Source organism: Macrobrachium rosenbergii, chromosome 23 (assembly GCF_040412425.1).
Source record: "Macrobrachium rosenbergii isolate ZJJX-2024 chromosome 23, ASM4041242v1, whole genome shotgun sequence".
Taxonomy (NCBI): domain Eukaryota; kingdom Metazoa; phylum Arthropoda; class Malacostraca; order Decapoda; family Palaemonidae; genus Macrobrachium; species Macrobrachium rosenbergii.
Window position 1 is genome coordinate 17,737,394 of NC_089763.1, and position 26,653 is coordinate 17,764,046.

Genomic DNA, 26,653 nt, shown 5'->3' on the forward strand with positions numbered 1-26,653 from the left:
TTTAATATATTTTAATACACCTGTACAAGCTTCTGGGGAGGCCTTTATTAAGGAGGAGGGGGAGCAAATACAGTGGATCATTTGTAGGCATATGCAAACACATTCCAGGCCTATTCAAACACTAGCCTCCCCTTCCTTCCCAAGTGTAAACAACTACTTTTGCAAAGTACCTGTTAAAGGCATTGCACACACATGGGGATCTTTATTTTTTTTTTTGTTTGTTTTTACTGTTATGTAAGTCGTCAACACCTTGTATATATATATATTAAAAGAATATATATACAAACACTCCTCCTCCACCTACCCCTAACATGTTTTATACATCTTCATTCAAACTGAAGTATTATAAAGGTGGGTCAAGACGTGAGGGTTTCTGGGCATAGCAGGCTTTGCAGCGGTAAGGTGAGAGCCGCTCCCCATTGTTTTTCTGCTAACCCTTTGTATTGAAACACTGCCAGATGTATCCCAAAAAAAGTTGAAAAAAAAAATAAATAAAAAGAAAACTTCTACATCAGTTTGGGGGTGATTGGAGTGCTGCTACTTTCTTTACACATCATAGCCATCTGTTTTGAAGCTGCTTATAAACAACCGACCTTGCAACTTTTTGTTCTTTTAAAAAGACCAATAATTCATTCAAGGCAGCTGCACTACTCGCCTACATTGTACCAGTTCATGAACAAAATTTACTTAGCAGCCGCACACTGCAATTTTTGAACACGGCATCAACCATAAAAAGGGAGTCCCAGCCGAACCAAGCCACATCCAGTATAAAAAAGCCATTCACTCACATTCACTATGGTACACAATATTTGATGTCACCTTAAAAACAAAAAATATCAGTTATCTGGGGGTTTGATGATAGATTGCTTCGGCTGCAACATCCCAACAACAGCTACTAATACAGGCATGGGGGAGGCACTTCCTTACAAACTAACCTTTGTAAGGGAGTCAGCTGTTTAATATTACAGTATCTTTAAAAAAATTTTAAAATAAAAGGAAAAAAGAAACAGTACACATCAACTGCCATTTGGCGACACACTCAATCATTTACACAAAATACCTACACTTAAACCTCCAGTATCATTGTTTAAAAAAGTCTGTATGTACAAAATATAGGCTAAAACTTAAAACCTAAATGCTGTACAAAAGGCATCGGTACACTAAGTTATATTTCAGTATCAAATACAACGGCCTCAACATAAGAAATGAGCACAAAACCAATTCTTCTTAACAATATTGTACCTAAAATTGTACAGTTTAAAAAACCACTGAGCCACATACTCTTTGTTTACAACCGGGGAATTCACGTAAAGCCCAAACAGTACAGGACCCAAGGAGCGACACGACCTAAGAACGACAATAACCAGAAGACCGGCAGCTCATCTAGGTTAACCTGGCCACATAGCCACCATACAAGTAATAATAATTATTAAAAAAAAAATCCCATAACATAAAAAATGAGAAAAGGAGCAATGTCACAATATGAGTTATACATTAACTATCCTGACAAGCCACATATACAGAAACTCAATATGCTATAGACTACACAATTCTGAAATGCAGCTTACTAATACACAGAGCAACCTTGAGCCTGGCCACATTTACCTTGACAAAACCGACGGCACTTCAAGCACACTGCCATTTTGTTGCGACGAGGTATTAAAACATTTGACTTTATTATATCATTAAACCTTAATATTACTCAGATAAAGGAAATTTACAATAATAACAATAAAATTATGAGCTATGTCTTTAACACTACTGAGAATCAATTTTTTTTTCACCTAGAAAACCTACCTTAAAAAATTAAATACAGTATTGACAAACATGTAAAAACATTCGATAATGCTCGTCCACGTAACCTGTTTATAAATGAAATTAACAAGAGAGCGAGTTATGTGCTAAAAATATACGATGGAAAAGGGGAAAGAGAAATGGTCCTGTACGGAGGGCAGTTCTTGATACGAGCTAATCTTTGGTCTTCTTTATATCTTACTTCTAACCTTAGACCAGGTGGAGAGAGAGGTTTATCGTGGTGGGCATAAAAAAAGTGTGTTAGAGTTGTGGTGACTTACATTGCTTAGTTAAGTAAGAAGTAGGCAATGTAGGGATGGTCATTCATACTCCTTGAAATTCTAGTGTACTGTTGGTCGCGGAGGCGTACTGTTTCTAATACACTGTGCCCACGCTGGAAGGATGTTGCATGATTGTGTGCACACAAAAGTAAAATTCCAAACAAAATCCTAACTATGAGAGGACACAAGGATAACTATCTGTAGTTCTACTGCTATTTCCACTTGCATAAAACTACAATTCATACTTCCAAATACTACTGTACTGACTGCAACCAACGCAAGATACAGCCAAGGTAAAAATGAAACCTTGGGTTTAATTTTTTTTCTTTTCTCCTTTTCTTTACAAGACAAGATAAAGCAATCAACAATGTTAAGAAGTCCTCAGAATCTAGCAAAAGTAATACCTATATTTCCCCTAACAAACTTTGTATTCTTTACCTGACATATCTACAGGGCACTGTAACAAAAACATTAACTAAAAGAAAAAAAAAAATACCAAATCTTAAAAAAAAAAAAAAAAAAAAAAAAAAAAAAAAAAAAAAAAATCAAAATTCACAAATACATACTTAGAATTCTTAACATTTCACTGGGGTATTTTTTGGTCGTAGCTGGTGGGGACCTGGCACTCCTCCAGCGGGGCAAGCGTTATCTACACAATGTAACCCTCAAAAATTTCATGACTATAGCTTGATGTAGGTCGATGGCTGAGCAGTACTGGGCGAGGGCCGGCCGTTGGTTTGGGGATCCCCACCCTGGTGCCCTAAAATTCCCTCACTACCATACCGAGCTGCCCCTGCGAAATGAAAGTTGTTAAGGATATGCTAAGTGTTTCTCTTTTCAAAAATAGTAAGTACTTCTTTCTCTTTATAAAAGAAAAGATCTTGTCTCACACCTTGGCTAAGGATATACTCACTACTCTAACTGAAAACAATTACCAGAGAACGCATTAGGCGTTATATATCAAATCATCTGGCAGTAATCTCTTAAATGTCTGGGCAAAAACGTGAAAACCCAACTTAAACGGTACATTTATAATACAAGAGCTCACTGAATTCATGAAGTTGCTCCTTGGGATCTCTTCAACTAATTCCAACTGTGGCTCAGCACCTTCGTCTTAAATGATAAATCTCATTCGTATTGCCATTAATCACAACCTACGTTAGAATATAAAAGTACTCATTTGCTTTGTGTCAAAAGAGATCATTAGCCATCAATACTCCCAATACATCATGCTAAGATTGCTTTTTTTTTTTCTTTCTTTCTTTTTTTTTCACCTCTTTACCTAAAATTGCTGGCCATTTCCCTTGGCCTGTACCAATACTGCATCACCACCACCATCCTTCATTCAAAACTGCCTTCGAGACATACCTAGCCCAATTTCACAAATGAATTAATGCCTCATTGCTAAACATGTTTACATTAATCTCCTTTCATCATTTCTATAACTCTTAAAAAAATGCTTAAAAAAATACAGGATGGGAACTTGGTAATGTTTTAGTTAATGTTTCAGCAACCCTTGTACTTTACTGTCAATGAAAACTACAAAACCTGTATTTCTTCATTTGTCTGTTACATACATACTTTAAAGCATAAATTGACAACTTAAATACAGAAATTAAGTTACAATACTCTAACATGGTTTTGCTCTATTTTTCATTCATGAATCCACATGAACTGCCCTTCATATATACCACCAACACACAAACACATGCACACGAGGTATAGACACATGCTACAAAAAGCAGATTTGTGTAGTTGCTTCAATTAAAATGTAATAACAAAAATTACCTTATAACCACTTTTAAAACTTGCTAATCTATAGTTTGCTTAAATTATTTTTTAGAACCATGAAAATTGTACAGACTGTTATCTATGTTTGTACTCCACCAAGGTTAGAGGTGTTTTTATCTCCTGATATGGGGTAGTAAGATAGGAAAAAAGGAAAAATAAAGAAAATACTCATTAAAAAGTAGTTTTAAAAATACCTTGTTTCTTGGAATCTGTAACAAAATTCCGTGAAAAAGTTAGAATAATACCAGTTCCTATATTCACATGGGGATCATAAGGTATTTTACTATTACTGTATCTAGTGAACCTTGTACTTTATAATAACTGGATGACAAGAAAAAAAAATATGAAGTTTTTCATAGAATGAATATGAAAAACATAACACCTGACTTTCTAATCACCAGAAATTAATCTGATATTAATTAGACTAGTTAGGAGACAAAATAATGCTGGCATCATGTCAAAAGAAGTTTTACTATAGTGATTTTGCTAAGACAATAGCTTGGGATTGCCAAACAGTCCTCTGAATACCAAAATTACCCCCTTTTCAATGGCATGACAAATCATCACTTGTATAACAAAAAGGTCCCTGAGTGATTTCTGTATATGTGCTATGTGTAGGGGTAATTATGTCCTAAACCATGGAAAAAAATACATTATAAAAATATGAATACATAATCAAGGTAAATCAATTAAATAAAGACAATAACCAAGGTACATCCAAAATTATGTTAAAACTACAACTATGCTATCATGGTGTTCTTTGTTAAGTAGCCATGAAAGGCTCAAAGCAGTCAAATGCTGACACAACGATGGCTAAGTTTGCTTCATCCACTGGCTAATGTTGTGATTTTTACTTTTCTTTTACATATAAGTCATATACTGCTCTACTGTCATATCCCCCGAATATCCTGCAACGGCTCTATTCTCAATTGACTCCTTATCCTGTTCAGGGTGAAATTTCCTCTTCTTACACAACTCCAAATCATCATCCACTACTTTCCTCTTCCCTCCTTTCATTATGCTCTCTTCCTTGGCTGCATCCTCTGCGTAGGGGGCCCTAGTATTGCCTGGCACAAGAGAATAATGTCAGCAGTTCTAAGGAGAGGAAGGCATTGATGGAAACCTGCTCTTTGAATGGTTTGACTCCATTTTTATTATACCACACACACTGAATGGTTTGATTCCATTTTTATTCTCCATACACAATGAATGGTTTGACTCAATTTTTTATTCTACCATACACAATGATTGGTTTGACTTCATTTTTATTCTACCATACACAAACAAACAAACTTATCTCTCTCTCCCTCACACTTGTCACCTATTAGCATACTTACTTCACCTCAAACAGGTGACTTTTAACAATGTCCATGTCTAGGATATTTACATCACACAAATCTATGCTGAGGTTTTGTACAGACACAATTCTTGCCACAAAAAATGCAATACACAACACACACTAAGATCAGTACAACAAATCATTACTAACACATCACCTAGTGGAACCTAAGGTATAAAACTGGGTCTTGTGGGACTAACACTAGCATAAAAGATTATGCCCTCAGAATAAGAACAAAAATGTTTAACAAGAAAACTTAGTGGTTACTAATGCACATACAATGGAATCTCCCATAAAAAAAAGTCTATCTGGCTACCCCAGGTATGGAAAGATACTTAATCTGGCCTGATTGAGATACAGACATTACAGTGCTAAGCAGCAGTGCCTGAGGCATGGTGGGAGAGGATATCCCATGTAAGTGTCTATAAGTGCAAAATATTACTTTGTTACTACAGCTGTCACAACCATCCCCTGAACATTTATTTCAATCTTGTGCATCTGCTGTATTGAAGCTGTGACAACTGTGTCCCTATTCCCCACCACAACAAAATGCATTCGATGCATCATTTGAGATTATTGTACATGATTCTGCAATCACCTTATACGCCCTACTTACGCCTCTTTTTACATTTAGAAATCTTAATTTCATACATTTAGAAATCTTAATTTCACCAGTAATTTTAATTTGCTGTTAAAGGACACAACAAACCCACATTTCATAGTGAGAGATTCTATTGTAGTGATTATGTTACCAAATTTTGCAACAAACTGGTGGTCTGCTAGCAGCAGCAAGGTACCTTTGAATTGAAAATCAAAAGGGGAGGTAATTTTGCTTTTATATTTCCTGATGTACAATCCATACCATCTTAATCTTCTATACAAAAACTATACATTGAGGAGCACATACATTTCTTTTTCAGTTAGTGTAGCACTTGAAAAGGTATATATTAACAGCAATAAAATAAAATGAGGGGAAACTTCTAAAATCAAAATCTATGGAGCAAAAACAAGGCTTGGAAGGGTAAGGAAGAGCTATTTTTTATGTTTTTAAATATGCATAGCACCATCCAAAGACATGATTTTCAATAAAGCTGAAATACTTTCAAGCATGTTCCACAAATGTATGGAATTCAAACTCAAAATGCTTTTGCTTTCCCTTCCTGGACCTTGTGTAATATGTCACCCCTAACCCATACCCAACACAAGGTAGAGTATATACTTACTCACCCTGGTGGGCAGGTGCCTGTCCCTGAGGCCCACCATCGTTGTAACCGCGACCATGACCATGATTGAACACTGCTGCTGCAGCCGCAGTGCTCTCACTTGTCATCTGGTTGTAGTTGTACTGACCCCAGGAACTATAATCTGCTGAGGTTTTCCCCCCAGGCTGAGGAGCCGCTGCAGCGGCTAGATTAGGTGACGGGGCACCAGGCGCTCCTGTCACCAAAGCGCCAAGGGGAGCATTACGTCCATATGGATCCCCTGAAATGGTAATGGATATTTTTAAATTGAACCATAACTTCTGATTAACACTGACAATATACCTCAAATTATATTTTACCAAATTACAAAATTTTTTACTCCAACTAAGGATGAAAAATTTCAACTTCTTCAAAGCCGATCATTAAATAGTTCTGTATTTTGCACCAAACAAGAAAGCATCGTCATGCTTAATGATCTGTTAAAAGTGGAAATAATAAATCTAGAACTTCTGATTTTGCCTTTTAACATACAAAATATTACAAGAAATTTTGATGTGATAAATTACCTTAAAACCACTCATCCTACTGTAAGTAGTTTATAACAAAAACTATAATACTGATACAATACTAGTAAAAAGAACAACAATAATAAGAGTGATCAAGTCCCAGCAAAGAAGCTTCATCTACAAAATATTGCACCACCAATTCTCCAGACCAATTTGGAGGACCACATGCACCAGTAAAGGAAGAGAACACTCAACCAGACATATATGTTTTATCTCTGTCTGTACTAAAGCCTTTTTTTTTTTTTTTTTTTTTTTTTTACTGAAAGTGTATCTAAAGAGCTGAACATGTTTACATCAAGGCACGTTGTACTGTAATAGATTCAAACACGTTAAGATATTACACAAGGAAACTTTGAGACTAACATGACAATTTAGAGAAAACTTCCTCCATTATACAGTAAGCTATCAAATGTACAGGTAGAGAGATTAAGCTATTAACTGTATGGGTGGAGATTCCATGCAATTCATTTTAAAAATTATAAGAAATGAAAGTTTAAACTTTGTAAATTACATAAACATCTCTCTACTTACTAACTACAGTCCTAAGATTCAAGAGCTTATTAAAATACACAATGCACTGCACGAAAAAGCCCAATTTTATATTAGAAAAAAAAAAAAAAAAAAAATTCCTTTAAAAATCAAGCGCCCAAAAACCAAAAAGTTAAGATTCCTACATGAAACAATACCTGCATCTTTTGGAGTGATTTAAATAAAATGGCCATTACTATTTTTCCTTTCTCCAACAGCAAAAATGACTGTGATTTTAATACCCATGCACATACTAGGAGACTTTCTCCCATCTTCTGATCTGACCACAGACAATAAAATAACACGACTACCGAAACGCTGATCTACTACAGTCCGACCTCTTAAAACCGGCACCCTTGGGACCCATATGACAGCAATCGAGCATAGAAAACCCACTATGTGAACGAAGTCTTACCAGCTCACACACACACACACACACACACACACAGAGAGAGAGAGAGAGAGAGAGGTATTGTCATATCACTGTATTATAATTTATGTGGAGAGAGAGAGAGAGGTATTGTCATATCATTGTATTATAATTTATGTACATAGCAATCAGGCACCATTTGCATCCTGGTTATGTTTACATTCTTAAAATCATCAGCCGATTGCATTTTAGACACCATCACAGCCATTAGTTGCTAAATGAAAAGCATTTCGGAGATTTGTCTTCTCATAACTTATCAAAGCTGGGTTTAAGAATACAGTTTTACTTATAAATGAAGTACAGGTGGGAGCCTGCCAGTATCAGAAGTTGCTTTTGCATCTTCCAAAACATTTTGTGGCCTGCACATTGTTTCTTCAGCCACAGCTACAATTGTAAATTTAGTGGCTTACTGTACTTTCATAACACTTTCCTCTCCATTGCATTAAGGATGAATGAAGATTAATTTTTATTTATGTAAGTCACCATTGAAAAGTAGCAATTTTTAACTTGTCGACACCTGTAACGTGTTAGTTACGGTAACCGATATCAGCAAACGGCTGTTTACGTCAATACTTGCTGTTGTTTATGACAGTGTCTTGCACGCAGCAGTAAGCGGTTGTTAATTAGAAATACAAATTCTTTGATAAGTCACAAGGTTGGTAAATCAGATTTAATGTATGAAGATTTACATTTAACCTAATGAGTTTATTATTTATTATTAGTTAAAAGCTAACTCAGACATAATATGCATTATCAATGGTATCTACCAAAACTTAGACAAGCATAGAAAGCCTGCCTAGTGAAATGTACTGAAAATACATATCAAACTATACACGATTATATATGCGAATTACGGTTCTTTTGTACACTGGATATTTTTGAGCGTCACAGATCTGAAAAAATCCAATAACTAAAATGTGTGGCGCCGCCCTTGAGGCTGCTAAATTAGTAATGGCAGCTGATTAAAAAAAATACATCCCAGATCATGGGAGTCGCCAGACCGCAGAGTGCTGGACTTAACAGGTTGGACAGTACTACAGTGTGTTCTCAAATATTGCAAAACTGGAAAACATCCTAACATTTCTTAGGTACAGAAAACTCTATTAGAGTAAGATGCAGATATTTTTTGGTTATCATGTGCTTGTAAAATCACTTCCTTTCACTATAATTCTTATGGAAAAAGACATACAAGTTAACCAATGTGAAGCTATTTACAAAACTTCCCTTACACCTTGTCAATCCCCTTTTATTGGCAGTCATAATTCATCCCTTAGAATTTTTCTGGAATGACATTCTAATTGCAAGAAAAATAACAGAGAAGGGCCAAATATGTGTGAAGTAAAGTTTTCACAAAACAAAAAATAGAACAATAGTCCATCCAATCAAATTCAACCTATGTAACATATTCATTCCTAAAAATATTTCCTCAAAATGGCAAAAAGAATACAATACACGAAAAATTTTCCTGAAAACTGCCTTTCAATTTTGCCCCAAAGAGGATCCATTCATCTCAAACGGATTTTTTCACATCTGCTGCACGTTTAAATATCTATAAAAAAAAATGCTACACATGATCATACACCAACCAAGAAACCAATACGATCATAAACTCGCTCACAACCTGACCTAAATACTGTAGCTTGATTGGATCCCCGCTAGGACTAATGATGTAGACATGCTAAATGTGGGTGCCAACTTATAAACCTTGTGTATATAAAAATTCTACATTCTTTTGTATATACAAAATATACAAAAGTCTCAAATGAACATTATGAAAAAGCTACCTAGTAAATTATGTACGATGGTTCTTACTGGTTATCAAAACTTCACAAAGAACATATTCAACCATCACATTTAATTACCTATTAACATTTCAAAAAATATTTACATATACACAGCTAATTCAAAAATTCTTTAAACTTCCATCCACCTCTGGTCAAAGGCCAAATGGCTGCTGTTTGTAATGCCAAGACTTCTTCCCATTGATAGGCCATTATATTTTCCCTGTGTCCAATTCTCGAAAGAATATTTTGAAATCAGTGATGTTGCCTACCATAAAACTACTGCCAAGTAATTGACTTTTTTTTTTTTATCAAACATTTAGTCTTTGGATTAAGCTTAACAAATGTGTTCCCTACAGGGTAGGTCAAAACTGGGAAATAAAACACTTCCATGATGTTTTCAATTGCATACTCTATATTCAAGAGACTTCCAGTCAACACTGCATGCTTGAGTGATATGCTCAATGTATTCCAACACTTAAATTTGGTGCAAAAACTTATTAAAATGAAGTATTATATTCAGAAAGTCGAATGTGTATAAACGCACTGAATTAACCCACTTTCACTTTGAGCACGAGTAAATGTCTTTTTCACTGAATGTATGTAAAATAAAACTTATGAGTAAAGTTATACACAATTTTAAAATAATAAAACAGATGAGTCTAGCTATACAGAGATCTTACTTGGGATTTAAATTTCATAAAAAAAAATTAATATACATGAAACCATATTGTGTGAGTATTTATAAGCTATTTATCTACTCTGATCTTCACATGTTTGGATGCTCATTTTCTTCAATGGTTTTAGCAATCCCATTAACCAGCAACTGAGAACAAAAAAGTGAAGCCGGCCAAATATTGTGCCTCTGAGAACAGGGACATTAACTACATTCTGCAGTTTCTATGAACCATGCTGCCTCATTATCACATGGAGAAAACAACGAAGGTACAACGCCAACTCACCTCTTCTAAGGTTTTCAACACAGTTCACAATAATACTGAACTCAATGGCCAGACCACAACCTACTCAAGTCCTGATCAAGTTGCAAGCAGTGAGCTTAGAAAAATTCCATGAATAAACTGGCTACTTCAGGTACCAGCCATGATGCATTACCCCCACCATTTCAGTATTATCTGGTATTTCTACATATCTAAGTCACTGGCGATTCTCAGACAACAACAATATGTATTACTTGTGAAAACAAGATTCAAAATGAAGTGGATATCGTCTTCTGCTGGACACAAGGACCACAGCAGTCTTCAATAAGGACACATTTGGACATAACTTGGTAAAGAGGTCATGAAATGCCATGTAACATGGTCTGTGCAAAACCCTCATGCTTTTAACTTCCTTATGAATAAAGTTTATTCAACCAAAGGTAATTATTTCATGACAATCACATCAAAAGTATGTTCTCAAATAGTTTTTTGAAAACATGAATCGAAAGTATTTCAATTAAATGACAGATCACATCAACAAATGACTAGATAGAAGTGTTCTTAAATAGTTTCTTGAAAACCGAATTTAATGGTAAAACAAGATAGGTCTGTGAAATGCACTGTAATCCTTGTGGAAAATTACTATTTGACCATGACTTCAAGCTGCACATCATCTTCATTCAACTACATCTGCCAAATACAGTCTTTCCCATACATTTCAAGAGTAAACGCTAAGGTTATATTCCTATGTGAGATGAGTGGACAGGTCAATTACCAGATGCCTCACGATGGTACACTAACAGCATGAACACATTGCTTAAGATATTTGTGTATTTAGAAGAGCTTTCTTTTCTTGTCACTTATAATTTCAGATGCATTTCCCTTCCCAGAAAAATGTGGTTTAAAGAATTTGCAGTTACTAAACTATAAATAGTTGTCACATGTGAAGCTGTAACTTTCCCTTTTCAGATTATTCATACCGTAGTTTTAATACAAGGAAAACTGATCTTTATAGCTTCACAAGCAACTACTATCATTTTAATGTAATAAATAAATGTAACTACATTTTAAACTATTTTTCACTATGCTACTACATGCAGCTAACCCAGTGAAACTAATGAATGAAAAGAGGCAGTAATAAAATTATCCTGTGATAATTTTCCCCCAGATCTCGAGCCGTGCTCTACGTAAGACCACCGAACCCACTGCTACTAACGGACTAATCTATAGTTAATATTTAAATTGCTGTATTATGCTTGTGTACTTAGATCATCATGAAAGTGGAATAGCCAAAAATAAAAATTAAAAGGCAAACTTATATGATTTTCTATTTGGTATGGGCTTCATTACAGTTCTCTCTGAATAACTCACTTGCATGAAAGTTAAACCATCCCCCAACACTCCAGATATCATCCTAATGTTAATGTCTTTTTTTTCCTACAGATGTCAATTTTTTTTTTTATTTGATGTCATCAGGATCTAAAGGAATGAAATTTTCATCTTATCTGACATCAGTGTCTCAAAGGGTTAAGAAAAAACAAACTTATAAGAAGAACTGTACATCTGTATATCAAATATTCTGCATTATGTTCCTTATCTTGTATCTGTGTGTAGAGAGAGGGCCTCAGATACATCACTATGATGATAAACATTCTCTGAAATTGTTTGGATAAATCTCTTGACTGTAATTAACAGAGATTAGATCAGGCTAAAAATTATATGAATTATTTTAACAGCTATGCATGTTGACTGTCAGATATCTTGAATTTTATTAAAGGATTTTTCCACTGATCTGTGTGTGTAAAATTATTCCTTGGTACATGTGAATAATGTAAAGTAGTAAAAAGAGTAACCATGACATTTAATAGTAATTTTAAGCAATGAAGGCAACTTCACATATCACAACAAGGACTTACATGGAGACCACTAAAAAGGCTGTCAACCATCAATGAAGCTCTCTTACAATCCCGTCACAATGACATGGAGACCAGATTACAAAAAAAATTAATAAAAAATAAAATAAATAAAAAAATAAAAGGCTGTCACCAATGAGGCTCTCTTATAATATGAATATTTTCGCAAAGATGAATTGTACCAATAACCCCTATTTAAAAAAAAAAAAAAAAAAAAAAAAGTGTTACACGGACAACTAAATGTCATTAACTAGCTTGGACCCATAGGAACAAGCAAACCGGGGGAAGTGCAAAAGACCTGCATTAACTTCTAAATAAAGCACTATATAAATACCACTAATATATGAAAAAGAAAGCTTTTTGAGATATAAAATCAATATTTTCCAAGACATTTATGTCCCTTCCCCAACTCCCAAATTTATGTACCTTGCCAGTTTCCCAATTTAATGTGCCTGGCCACAGAGAACAGTGTGTCATCTAATAATGATGCCAGACAAGAGTAAGGCCAATTGAGAAAAATAAATTCTTCTGCATTTTTGTAACAAAGTTCTAGGACTCACTGCGGCCAAGTAATTCAGCTGTATGACCATGTTATTGTTACTACTAAAAAGGACACTTGAAAAATCTTGTACATGCATATCACCTATACACAAGAAATTCAGTCAAAAACAATACAGCCTAAAATTCAAACTAACACACAGGATGTTTCATAAAATTCACATAGTAAGCGTCCCACCAGTCACTAAGATGAGATACTCAACCCTTTGGCTGTTGACCACTAACTTAAAACCTGTATCCTAAATACCAACAGTAGTTATGTTCAAGACACTTTCTTAATGCAATGAAACAAGCTCAACTTTGTCTATGAACCTTTAAACCATAGTCGCCTTTAAATCATAGCCATTATCATGAAAATAGAATATGCGTGCTAAAACTTAAATCTACCATCCTCAAGCTTGTGTAAATGTTAAAAAACAGACTGCTGTACAGTTCTTTCACTTTGGTTATTTTAAAGTCAATCCCAAACAAATGCTCAACAAGCTTCAATTCATTTTGGTGTTACATTACAATCCCTATGATAAATTCTAAAATTTCAATTAGTACACTTTGTGGCAAAGGAGTTCCAACCTTCTGGATTCAAGATTATTAGACTTGACCATACTTCCTCTCCCGCTTTTCTCACCAATAAATTTCAAAAGACTGATGGCCTCTGAGGAATACTTTAATCAATGCAATGCATGCAACCCAGTTTTTAAAAAACACTTAGGGTGCAGCTACATTCTGCGACAAAATGAGGATAATGAACCCACACATCCAACTTGCATATTCAAGGTCTAAAACAACATACGTTAGATGGAGTTAATAAAACAGGCTGTACAAATATTCCTTGAGTGAGATAACTTATTATCAAGTCTTCTACAATACAAAGATTAAGAAAAAAAATCTGAAATGAAACCCAATGTTTTTGAAAATATTAGACAATGTCAAGACTCTAAAGTGGTAAAATACATTCTGCATAACGAAGAAAAATTTTTTGGGTAAGCAAGATGGCTTCAAAGATAAAAAGAACAGATCCTACCAAGGGTGCACGCACATGGACACACACACACACACACACACACACCCACACACAAAATTATAGACTAAGTCTATAAGAAAAAACTACCACTCACAAAATTTGTCAAGATTTTTTTTTAGACAAAAACTCAACTGCCAACAATTATTGAAAAGAATGGATTATAACTAAATGGATACCCATTATTCTCTAAAATGTATTTACCTTAACACCTGTCAAACAAAGCCATAAATACTGTACAATAACAAATTACTTTTAGTACAGTATGACTCACATGTAATATGTGGTTAAAATTTTTTTAAAAAGGCCTTCTAATAACTGGTATATCCAAACATTACAAACAGCAAAGGGTTTATTGCAATGGATACCCCACTCAAAAAGTATGTGAATTATATGAAACTGTCCAAACAATACTCTGTAAGTGCTGTCTCATAAGCATTTAAGTTCAGGTAATATGTCTCACTGTGACCTTGTCAAGAGATATCAGAATAAATACTAACTGACCCCTGTTCTGGCAAGTTTCAACAAAGGCAGTGTAAGAAGAGAACTGTAAATGCTCAAGAGTGGTATTGCTTCAAAGCATCGATGCTTGCAAGCAATAAAAAAAAAAAAACAATCTGAAGTTCCAGCAGAATCCTCCTTGATGCAATGGTTAGGAAGTGAACAAAATACAGGCAAGAGGAATGGAAAAGAAAGAGAAATATTTCAAAACATTAAAAGTACAATCTGCTAAGAGGACCAGATATTTTAGGAAGGAAAATCTTCAATGACTGGGATATGGATACAGTATTTGTAACACAATTTACAAACCACATTTACTATATTGCCAAATTAAGACCAAAAACCAATCCCTGACCCTAAACTAATTGTTCTACATGAACAAAATTGCTCTACTGTAAATATAAGAATCTTGTTAATTCTTCAACCAAATATTTATAACTTAGTGAAAATCATTGGTTTAGTCAAATATCAATTCAAAATCATCAGTCTTGCCATCAACTCTCAAGTGCACACAGAATTCAATGAAAGGTATTTATTATGCAGTCAAGTTTTGAGAATTTATAAATGCTGTAATTAAAATGACAAACTGTTCAATAATTTGTCATTTTCATTTTGTAGTTCTGGAACTTAATGACAGTAGAGAGAGAGAGAGAGTTTTTTTTTTGCACAATGTGGGTGACTGTCACTTCTCATACAGAAAACATCACTTCACTTTGTCATATTTTCCTGCTCTTTTTACAACATTTTGCATTTTAATAGGTACGTAATTTATCCGGGTGTGCTTTGGATAAAAAAAAAAAAAAAAAAAAAAAGTAAATTTGGGGGTGCAAAATTTTCTTATCTCGGAACTTCTACTCGTTAATTTGGGGGAAAGTGTAAAATTTTCTTATCTCAGAACTTCTACTCATTATTCCAACTACATTTTTGGGGACTTTTCTTATGACAATGTATAGAATAGAGCAATCATTCTGCTGCATAATGAAACAGCATTGAGCAGCCAAACTTGAAATTTGTCAGAGCCCTGCGTCTTTGCACGGGGAAAAAAAAAAAAAATAAATAAAATATATATATATACAAAATTTTTACGACTACTGATGGTCTGGTTAAACAAATCATTTATAACTAACTACGACTACTGCTTGAGCCAATGTCACTTCCCACATACATAATTGTTTATAAGGGTCATAAGCGAAAGGGTTAGACATTTTTTTTCTATATTACAATTTCTTTTGGTAAATACAACAATTCTCATCCCATTTTAATCTCTAGTTAAGTCTGACATTTTGCTCTCTGTGACTGGAATCTTTCCCCTCTCTCTCTATTTTTGTTCTTTAACCCTTAAACGCCGAGCCTCTATTTACAAAAACGTCTCCCGTATGCCGGCGGTGTTCGGGAGTTAGCGCCCAAGCAGAAAAAAAGTTTTTTTCAAAAAATCACAGCACGTTTAGTTTTCAAGATTAAGAGTTCATTTTTGGCTCCTTTTTTTGTCATTGCCTGAAGTTTAGTATGCAACCATCAGAAATGAAAAAAAATATCACTATCATATATAAATATTGAAATATATGACAGCGCAAAAATTTTCATATGTAATTTTATACAAATCATGCTGTGAGCAAAAGCGGTTAAAGCTAACGGATTTTTTTTCTTTGTATTGTACACTAAATTGCAATGATTTTGGTATATAAATAAATTGTAAAACGATCAAAGCAACACAGAGAAAATATTATCACAATATGATGCATGAATCCGTAGAACACTTGCGGGCGTAAAAAGTTTTTCAAAAAATTCACCATAAATCGAAATATTGTGCTAGAGACTTTCCGTTTGTTGAAAAATGAAGCCAATTGATTGAATATTACTAGACTGTAAGTGTTTAAGCTTACAATTGCAGTTTTCGACCATTTGGTCGAGTTAAAGTTGACCGAAGGTCAATTTTTCTATTTATTGTAATTTATATGAAAATATTTCAAAACTGATAAAAGCTACAACCATGAGTTATTTTCTGTTGTATTCTACATGAAATTGCACACATTTTCATATATAAAAGTTTATGTAACGACTAATATAAACGGTGCAAACATTACGACAACGTGTGAAAGAATTTCTGAGATGTTCGGCGAGTTACCGCACAGACGTAAGGGAAATTTTTTTAAATTCACCATAAATCGAAATATTGTGCTAGAGACTTCCAATTTATTGCAAAATAAATGTAAATGACTGAATATTACTAGAATGTAAGAGTTTTAGCTTACAATTGCGTTTTTTTACCATTTCGGTCGAGTTAAAGTTGACCGAAGGTTGAAATTTTGGCAGTTATCGTGATTTATGTGAAAATATTTCAAAACTGATAAAAGCTACAACCATGAATTATTTTCTGATGTATTCTACATGAAATTGCTCACATTTTCATATATAAAAGTTTACGTAATGACTAATATAAAATGATGCAAACATTACGACAACATGACGAAAGAATTTCTGAGATGTTCGGCCGAGTTACCGCGCGCACTTTTTTTTTTTTTTTTTTTTTCAGAAATTCACCACAAATCGAAATATTGTGCTAGAGACTTTCAGTTTGTTGCAAAATGAAGGTACATGATTGAATATTACTAGAATGTAAGAGTTTTAACTTATAATTGCATTTTTTGACCATTTTGGTCGAGTTAAAGTTGACCGAAGGTTGAAATTTTGGCAGTTATCGTGATTTATATGAAAATATTTCAAAACTGATAAAAGCTACAACCATGAGTTATTTTCTGTTGTATTCTACATGAAATTGTGCACATTTCCATATATAAAACTTTATGTAACGACTAATATAAACGGTGCAACATTACTGACGTGATGAAAAGAATTTCTGGGCGCCGGACGTGAGGAAAAAATTTTTCAAAATTCATCATAAATCGAAATATTGTGCTAGAGACTTCCAATTTGTTGCAAATGAAGGTAAATGATTGAATACTACTAGAATGTAAGAGTTTTAGCTTACAATTGCGTTTTTTTACCATTTCGTCCGAGTCAAGTTGACCAGAAGGTTGAAATTTTGGCAGTTATCGAGATTTATTTGAAAATATTTCAAAAGTGATAAAAGCTACAACAATGGGTTGTATTTTGTTTTATTTTACATGAAATTGCACACTTTTTCATATAAAGTTTACGTAACAGCTAATATAAAACAGTGCAAAAATTATGACAAAATGACGAAAGAATTTCTAAAATTTTCGGCCGAGTTACCGCGCGGACGCAAGGAAAAAGTTTTTTTCAAAAATTCACCATAAATCGAAATATTGTGCTAGAGACTTCCAATTTGTTGCAAAATGAAGGTAAATGATTGAATATTACTAGAATGTAAGAGTTTTAGCTTACAATTGCGTTTTCAACCATTCGGTTGAGTCAAAGTTGACCGAAGGTTGAAATTTTTGTAGTCGACGATGGTACGTCCACTTGGCACCCAACAGACAATTTTAGTCGACGTATGATACGACCAGTAGGCGTTAGGGTTAAGCAATGAGGCTAAGACCTTTTTTTCTGGTATTGGCATAGAATGTTTTTGATCTTGAAGACTACATTAGCATGTATCATTTACATTGTAGTTAATAACTGGACTCCTTGAGTTAGTTGTATTTTACAAAAAAAAAAAAAAAAAAAAAAAAAAAAAAACTAATTTTCTTATTTACCTTGTTATTGAAGGTCCAACTTATCTCTGAAAACCATTTTTTTCCCCTGGTCAAAATACCTCTAGTTTTCATTTAAGCTTTACATCCTGAGTAATCATTCCTGGTCTTACTTTCAACAGCAGCAGTTCAGCAGTAGAAAAGTAACAAACTTCTCACTGATCAAGAAAAATTATCTAATTCACATGTCCCAAGTATTCAAGGAGAAAAAATGAAAACCTACTAGTTAATTTTGGCTTAAGTCTCTAAACATTAATTTTAGCTTATATATTTATTTCTATTATTAAGAAAGTAAGAGTAAGTTCTTTCTAATCATCTATAAAACCTCAATAGGATTTACATAGTGTTGTTAAGAAGAAGAAGAAGAAGAAGAAGAATTCTTTATTTGCAGGTTATGAAAGTGACCTCTTCTTGCATTTGAAGTTTCAGTAACCATACCATTGCCTTGCAGCTGTAATTTATCAACTTCAGAGTTTTAAGTTCACTTAATAAGAATGCTGTAAATAATGGAATTCTGCCCTACTAAGGAGAAACTAATTTCCATAAATACTGGCTAAGAAACCCAGCACTCAGGGATGACAAAAGCGCAAATAGTTGTCATGAGACTCACTCAACCAAATAAACTACATTTCTATGGGTTACGAGGCGGCTATCTCATATCTCAGTGCCTTGCATTACACAAGTGTAATCTAATCACATTTAAATCAACAGATCAGTCGTGACTGCATATGAATACTTCATGAGGCAAGACATAGGGGCTAATATAGCTAAAGAAACTGCACAACTAAATCAGTTTTAATCAGTTGCTCTCTAAAGGCTAACCCCCAGCAAAATTTAGTGGCAATGAGTAAGGTTCTTCCCCTTTAACATAAAATCTGGTCCACACCCACTATTTAAAACTTTCGACTTTTCCATTTTAGTACTAAAATGTTGACTCGATATGGTGGAGAAAAAACCTCGAATATGATTGACTAAATGTGACCTAATCATTTTCAGAACCAGTTTCCTTTTTTGGAATTTCTCATCACCACAGATCCCAAAAATACAAAGGCAGTAATTCATATATTTCACTAAATACTGTTTTCCTACCAACTAACTTTATATTGATATAATTAATCTATAAAAGTTTTCCCAATCAATTACTATATACTCTACCTAATTTAGTGTTAGACACTAACCACATCTGTACCCTATAACTCCTGAGATACCCAAAAGGTCATAAGTATAAAAAATTCATTCCTATTCAGTCTTACAAAATCTATAAAAACCTCATTCAATACAACTGAACCCAACTGAATTCTATTTAAGTCTATAATATTTTATAAAATAATGGTAAGATTTCTCCTAGAATTCAATAAAGCACATCAAACCAAAAACTGTATAACGGAAACGATATTAGTAGAGAAGGTTACCACACACAGTAATAAGCATAACATACAGGGGTTATGTACAAACAAAAGACAGGAAGGAAAGAAAGCCAAAGGAGAGAGAGAGAGAGAGAGAGAGAGAGAGAGAGAGAGAGAGAGAGAGAGAGAGAGAGAGAGAGAGAGAGAGAGAGAGAGGAGAGAGAGAGAGAGAGAGAGAGAGAGAGAGAGAGAGAGAGAGAGAGAGAGAGAGAGAGAGAGAGAGAGAGAGAGAGAGAGTTAAACTGCATGCATTCAAAGAGGATTCTACAGCTCACTTATAAAGAGGTTCCCAGTAACTAAAACTTTATTAAAATATTAAACCAAACTGCAGTAACTGTTAATGATCTCAAAAAGCTCAACTCCAGCTGATATGCAATAACAAAAACACCAAGTGTATAAACACACACACACACACACCCGCCATGCACGACTCACGTTCGTGTGGCTGAGGTGTGGAGGAGGGAGAGGTGGGGGACGTCCACCCCCACGATCCACCCTCCATTGGTCCTGAAACACACCCCCTCACACTTTATCTAAATCCTTTTTTCTCCTTTTTGTCTGCTTGCACGAGCATTCAAGACACTACATCTAAAGATATACAAGGATATGACACCCCATTCAATTTCAAAGCAATATGTAACTGAATTCATAATTTTACAATTAAATTGTAAGTGTTGACATATTCCTTGCCTTATCTACATGTCCAATACTCGTGCTTTATGAATACATGAATATACCTGCAATTCTTCTTCAATACTGACATTTTTGCCAATTATATTTAGCAATCAACTATATTTAATACATGAACTGAACTGTAACTCAGCAGTACCTTGTAAAATTCTCAGATAAGCATTACGAGTTAAAAGACCTTCAGTACTCTATAACCAAAGAATTCATCGAAAGAACCCTACTGGTGGAAACTAAGGTGGTCTGAACTTAGATTACAAAAATCTATTCATCAACTTATCAAGTATTCAAAGTGATACTTACCAAAACTTCCGTATTGCTGGCCTCCTGGAGACCCGTAATTAGGTGCACCCCACTGCTGCAGTGTTTGGCCTGCACCCCAACCCTGGTAGCCTTGAGGGCCCTGGGGGGCACCATACCCCTGCGGTGGGTATCCTTGCTGCTGCGGAGGAGTACCCCAGCCTTGATACGGGCCTTGAACCATTCCTTGGGTTCCCATGTGCCCTCCCATCTGACTATTATGAGGTCCTAAGGGGGGACCTAATGGTGGACCCATATTACCTGGGCCCATTCCCTGGAAGAATATTGAGAAATTCCAAATTATACAACTGTATGAAGGACCAACAACATAACCCAATTTCAGTATTACTGGCAATATAACCACAATTCACACTAAACAAGGTGGGCAAGAAGGGGTGGGGAGGAATAGTTCATGAATAAAAAATTTAGGTTGCAGGATCCTGAAATATGTCTTGTGTTGCCTTGAGAGCAGTTCAGAAGGACACAAAGTTCATGGGATCAATGTAAATAAACTAATTCCACATTTATTATTAACATGGTCTTACTTCAAAACTTACATTATTGAGTCCAGGCATCCCAGGGGGTCCAACAGGCATTCCCCACTGATTGTCTGGAGGAGTGCCCCACTGTCCGGCATCCTCCTGCGCCTTGCTTGCATCTCGTGGCTCTGCCTTCTTTATCTCAACCTTCAGCAGTTTGGAAAAAACAAAAAGTTCAGGTAATACTAACCGTTTAACTCAAAATAACACTGGGGCTCATAAGACATCAACTGCAAATGTCTAAATAAAAATTTGGAACCAAGAACCCAACTGTGGGAGAAACCCAGTTCCACCCTGTCACTAATAAAATTATATCTAGATCTAAATCTGTTAAAGACTTACCAGACCTATCATCACATCTGAATATAATTGACTCATTTATCAATTAATCAAACAGGCTAGTAGTGTTCTCATGTGAGAAATATTTTAAATTATTTTATACCATGCAAATTTTCTGCAATTTCACACATTAAAACTCTTCATGGATGAAAAGTTAACATGTAAATCCACTTTTTTCTTGGGGGATATAAAAGGGCCAATAAAAGCAAAATAAATATTTGTTCTGTAATTAAGACTGACAAAATCTGAGAAATACATGAAGATTTTCAAGGTTGAAAATGCTAAACAAAACCAACCTTTCTGGCAAAAAGAGGAAAAGTCTACTGAAACTTTACGATGCAACAAGGTTAATTTTCACTACATCACTGCTCACCTACTGCCTAAATTGTACTGACAAGTCAATTTAAACTCATACCATGGCCCAATTCCTCTTAAATTGAAAACCTGAACCTAAATCTTATATGAGTTGATACTGCCGCTCACATTATAAAAATGCTACTTACTTAAATTTCATTAATAAAATTTAGTAAAACATTAATTACTTTTAATCCAGAAAGGCTGTAAAGAAATTAAATCTAAAAATGGTTAGAATGGCATAGAGCACTGAACACTACTTACACATTAGCATTTTAATGCATTACTTGCAAAGGCAGAGATCATTAAATAAGCATTCTGAGTTTTGGTCACTTTTATCATGTTAAAGCGTAACAATGAATGCCCAGGTTTCAAAAGCAGTACAGTATAAGCACTGAATCAAAAGCCAATATGCCAATCTGACCCTAAAAATACTTAAGACTAATACCTGCTTTCCATTTATGTTGACAAAGTGCTCAGCCACCGCTCTATCCACTGCCTCTTCCGTTTCGAAGGACAAAAACCCAAAGCCTAGTGTAGTGACAACCAAACAGAAAAACAGCTTAGCTTAGTGTATGAAGAAAGGACCAACCTATTGTGAACTACCTACAAAGTACTGAGTGGGTGCAACACACCAACCACCACCCTGCATCCTTTGCTGCTGCTGTACTTGCAAGTTCCTGTAGATAAATTACAAAACTTGCCTCTTCTTCCCAAAGTCCTCTCTAATTATTGTTACCATGAATAAATCAAAATGAGTAGAATCCATTTTATTAGTTATACCAACCAGACAACAAGCTCAATCCTAAGATCTCATGGGTTGGTTGAGGGTTTAGTTCTTCCTCAAATTCATAATATGGCAATCAGATTGCAACATTCAAGACAGAAATTTTAACAGGAATTTGTTAGGGTTACACTTCAGGCTTGAAAGGAATGTACTTGGACTGAAATGCACTTTTTAAAACTCAAAAATATAAATTTTTACAAACAAATTTTAATCCTCCTTATTAGGGATTTTGTTCTCGAGTTAAATACTTACAGGGCTGCTAAAGAAGTTTGCCCCATAACAAAATGTGAATTCTATCTATAAAAACAAAAATTTTACAATTAAATAACTGAATAAACCAAAAACCGTGGAGATTCTGAAAAAAATTTGTAGTAGAGTTTACCTATGTCAAATGCTGGCTACAGTTTTGGCATATAAATTGTGCACACCCATTAAGTTGTCAACTGGACCTCGATTCTTTGCACGGAGGGAGTGGGGCCATGGGTTACTCATGAAATCTCCACGAGTCAATCAAGTGTAACCATTTCTAAGATAAAATTATTTTTTTTTTTTTGGCCTAGAATGTCACACCTCAAGAATGCCATTTATAACTGATAATAATGATATTTTAATGATAAAATAAAGTTTGTTCATACTTACCTGGCAGATATATATATAGCTGTATTCTCCAAGGTCCGACAGAATTTCAAATTCGCGGCTGCATGATGCTCGGTCAGGTGGTTAATACCCATTCCCGCCCGCTGGGAGGCGGCATCAGGAACCATTCCCATTTCTATTCAGATTTTCTAACATGCCACTGTCTCCTGAGGAGGAGGGAGGGCAATATAAATATATATCTCTGCCAGGTAAGTATGAAACAAACTTTATTTTATCATTAAAATATCATTTGTTCTGAGACTTACCTGCCAGATATATATATAGCTGAATACCACCTTTGGAGGGGGTAGGAACAGCCAAGAAATAGGAAAAAACCAATTATTGGTAAAATTATTTTGGTTCCTTATCTGATAGCGTTAGCTGACTGAGTGGTTACTGTCACTCTAGTCTTGTTTCTGCTTTACTAGAGACCCCAGCGAGGTAGTGACCTATATAGCTGGCGACTTCTAGATGATCTGTCAACGGAGCGTGACCACAATGTGACTAGATCATAGCCCATACAAAGAGGACAAAAGAGCATTACTAACCACCTAACCAACATCTAAAAAAGCGTTAGTTTGCAAAGGATTGGGAAGACTGCTCCAGTAGTCGACCCAACAACCACAAAAACACAATTAAAAGGGATAGGATCAGAGTTGCCCTTTGTCCTCAAGGTTGCTGAAGCAGCAATGTATGGTCCCAGCGAAAAGCAATTTAGTATGCTACCTAAACATCTTGCCAAGAGTGTGAGGCAAACACCGAATTGACTTCGCCAAATGTGGCACTAAAAATGTCACTGAGTACCATATTTTCTTAGGCACGCATGGAGGTAGCAACTGCCCTCACCTGCGTGGCGTTAACTCAACAACTTGAAGTTGGAGTCGTCACAACTAAAGGTATGCGCGTCCTTAATGGCGTCCCTAATGAATGCCAGTGCATTCTTCGACATAGGTTTAACTGGTTGCCTCACAGAACACCATAAAACATCCAATGGACCACGCAGTGTCCTGTGTTCTTTAAGGTAGTACTTGAGGCTCTAACTGGACATAGAACTCCTCAGGTTCCTGTCAACAAGGTCTGCTAAACCTTTAATTTCAAAGTGTCTAGGCCAAGGGTTAGAAGACCTATCATTCTTAGCCAAGAACTTAGGGCTTAAAGAATAGACAGCACTGTGTTCCTTGAAGCCCACATGACGGCCTCAGACTTCTCTCACTCTCTTGCCATGCCCAGAATGCCGTTTCAGTAACATCCTTAAGAGATGCAGGAGTGGAGAGGCTCAAAAGGACTAAACATCAAAAACTTGAGCATTCGTCCAAGTTCCAAGCAGGGGAAATCAGCTGAGGAACCTTGGGCGTCTTGGAAAGAGCTCGTAAGATCGTGGAGGTCCTTATTGTCAGACAAAGCTAATCCTCTGTGTCTGAATACAATCGAAAAGCATGCTCCGATAACACTTGATAGTCGGAACTGCTATATCGAGTTTTCTCTTAAGTAAAGGAGAAAAATCCAGAACCTGGCTCACAATGATAGAGGAAGAGGAAAAGCCCTTCCTTTCACCAACCTTTGAAGGTTGCTCACTGCTTAGATATATCCTTTTAGATGAAGAACTTCTGGCTCTAGCGATGGCCCGTGCCACCTGGCCAGAAAAAACCCTTCGCTCTGACCAAGTTTCGATAGTCTGAAAGCAGTCAGGTTCAGGCGCGGAGATTCAAAGATATCTCGTGAAGTGGGTTTGTATGTGCAGGTCTGCTCTCATAGGAAGGGTCCTCGGAACGTCTACCAACCAGAAGAGAAACTCCGAGAACCAGTGGTTGAAGGCCAAAACATGGGGATGAGGTCATCCTCGTCCCTTGTGAGGCCTTGAACTGGCGATGACTTCTCCCAGAATTTAGAACGGGAAAAAGGCGTAAACATCTATTCCCGTCAATCCCAGGGAAGAGCAACTATCACAACTGCCCCAGGTCGAGTACAGATGAGCTTTACAGGGAGGGAGCCTCGCTGTTCTTGAGGTCGTGAAAATATCCACAAGATGGCGACCCCAAAATTTCCAAAAATCTTGGCAAACCTCCTGATGAAGGGGTCCATTCCTTGCAGGAGTTGATGGCGCCAACAGAGCAGGTCTGCTTGAACATTTTCGACCTCTGCCACAAAAACTTGTGAGAATCGAAATGTTGCGAGCATAGGCTCAAAGAATAATCTCTCTTGCAAGGCAGAACAGGAACAAGTATTGTCGAGTTTGCTAGGAACTACACGATTGCAAACTTGGACCTCGGAAAAAATTGGCGAGCTAAAAGATAGCCGCCAAATCTTTGAAGTCGATGTGCCAGGACACCTGTTCCTCTCCAGGTTCAACACTTTCTCTTCTGAGTTTGCCCCAACCTGTTGGATCGGAAAAACAACACTAGGTTGGGTTCAGAAGCAGGGAGATCCTCTGCAATTATATCGAGCCACCACCACAGATCCTCTTTATATAAGGAAGAATTCTCAATTCCTCTTTCAAGACTTCCTTGCTTTGTCAGTTCTCCAACAAAAGAACTGAAGAGGCCTGAGATGCAGACTCCCAGAAAACAAACTTCTCCAGCGAGGAATGGTCCCAGCAGACTCATTCCTTCCTTCACCTAGCATGTTTCCTTTTCCAAGAAGGTCAAAACTTTTTAGTACATAGAAGTTGCCATTCTTGCTGATCGGAGACGCTATAAAAGCCGCTGAATAGATCTGAATTCCAGACACAATGGACAGTGAGGATCAGCTGCGACTACTCCCAGACCAGAAGTCCCAGGGACTTCCCCGAGTTGCAGAGTCAACTGAAGGTCCTCAGATACCTTAAGCGGCGGCTCGAATCAACCAGTCGTCCGTGAGTGAGATCTGGCGTGCGACAGATGCAACTGCATCGTGGCGTTTTTCATGGGGCGTAAACACCCTCGGAGCAAAATGGCGCCAACAGCATCTGGTGTTCCCAGGCGGCCAACCATCCACGTAGCCTACTGACCAGACCCAGCGTTGCTAACTTCGCTGATCGGACGAAGCGGTGTTTTCAACGGTATGGTCATTGTGAGTCCAAAGCAGAGAGCCCTGAACTGGTGCGTCTAGTCCCCAAGACAACCTGAGATACTTCCACGAGCAGTGGATGAATTGGGCGTGAAGATAAGTATCTTGGAGATCAAAGATACCATCAATCCCGGGATGAAGGGCTCTAGTATTGACTGCGAGGTCTCCATCTTGAACTTTCCTTCGGACCAGGTTGTTCGACCTGTTGACGTCCAAGACGGGTCTCAGCCTACTGAAAGTTTCGGG

The 26,653-nt window shown here is 36.1% G+C and overlaps 1 protein-coding gene across 17 annotated transcripts in view; it reads right to left on the reverse strand.

Moving 5' to 3' along the window:
* Window positions 1-201: 201 nt before the first annotated feature.
* The window catches only part of LOC136851321 (heterogeneous nuclear ribonucleoprotein 27C-like), a 56,006-nt gene continuing 29,554 nt past the window's right edge, over window positions 202-26,653 (reverse strand). For 3 of the 17 annotated variants that reach the window (XM_067125342.1, XM_067125335.1, XM_067125337.1), the window contains exons 4-9: window positions 22,388-22,470; window positions 21,265-21,396; window positions 20,711-20,981; window positions 20,156-20,227; window positions 6,433-6,687; window positions 4,034-4,933 (exon numbers count right to left, since the gene is read on the reverse strand). In XM_067125342.1, coding sequence (XP_066981443.1) covers window positions 4,728-4,933; window positions 6,433-6,687; window positions 20,156-20,227; window positions 20,711-20,981; window positions 21,265-21,396; window positions 22,388-22,470 — 1,019 coding nt within the window. In that variant the 3' untranslated portion in view covers window positions 4,034-4,727. Of the gene's footprint in view, window positions 2,869-4,033; window positions 4,934-6,428; window positions 6,688-20,155; window positions 20,228-20,710; window positions 20,982-21,264; window positions 21,397-22,387; window positions 22,471-26,653 lie in introns of those variants that run through there. The other 14 variants (XM_067125352.1, XM_067125350.1, XM_067125351.1 and 11 more) reach the window with 13 other exon arrangements.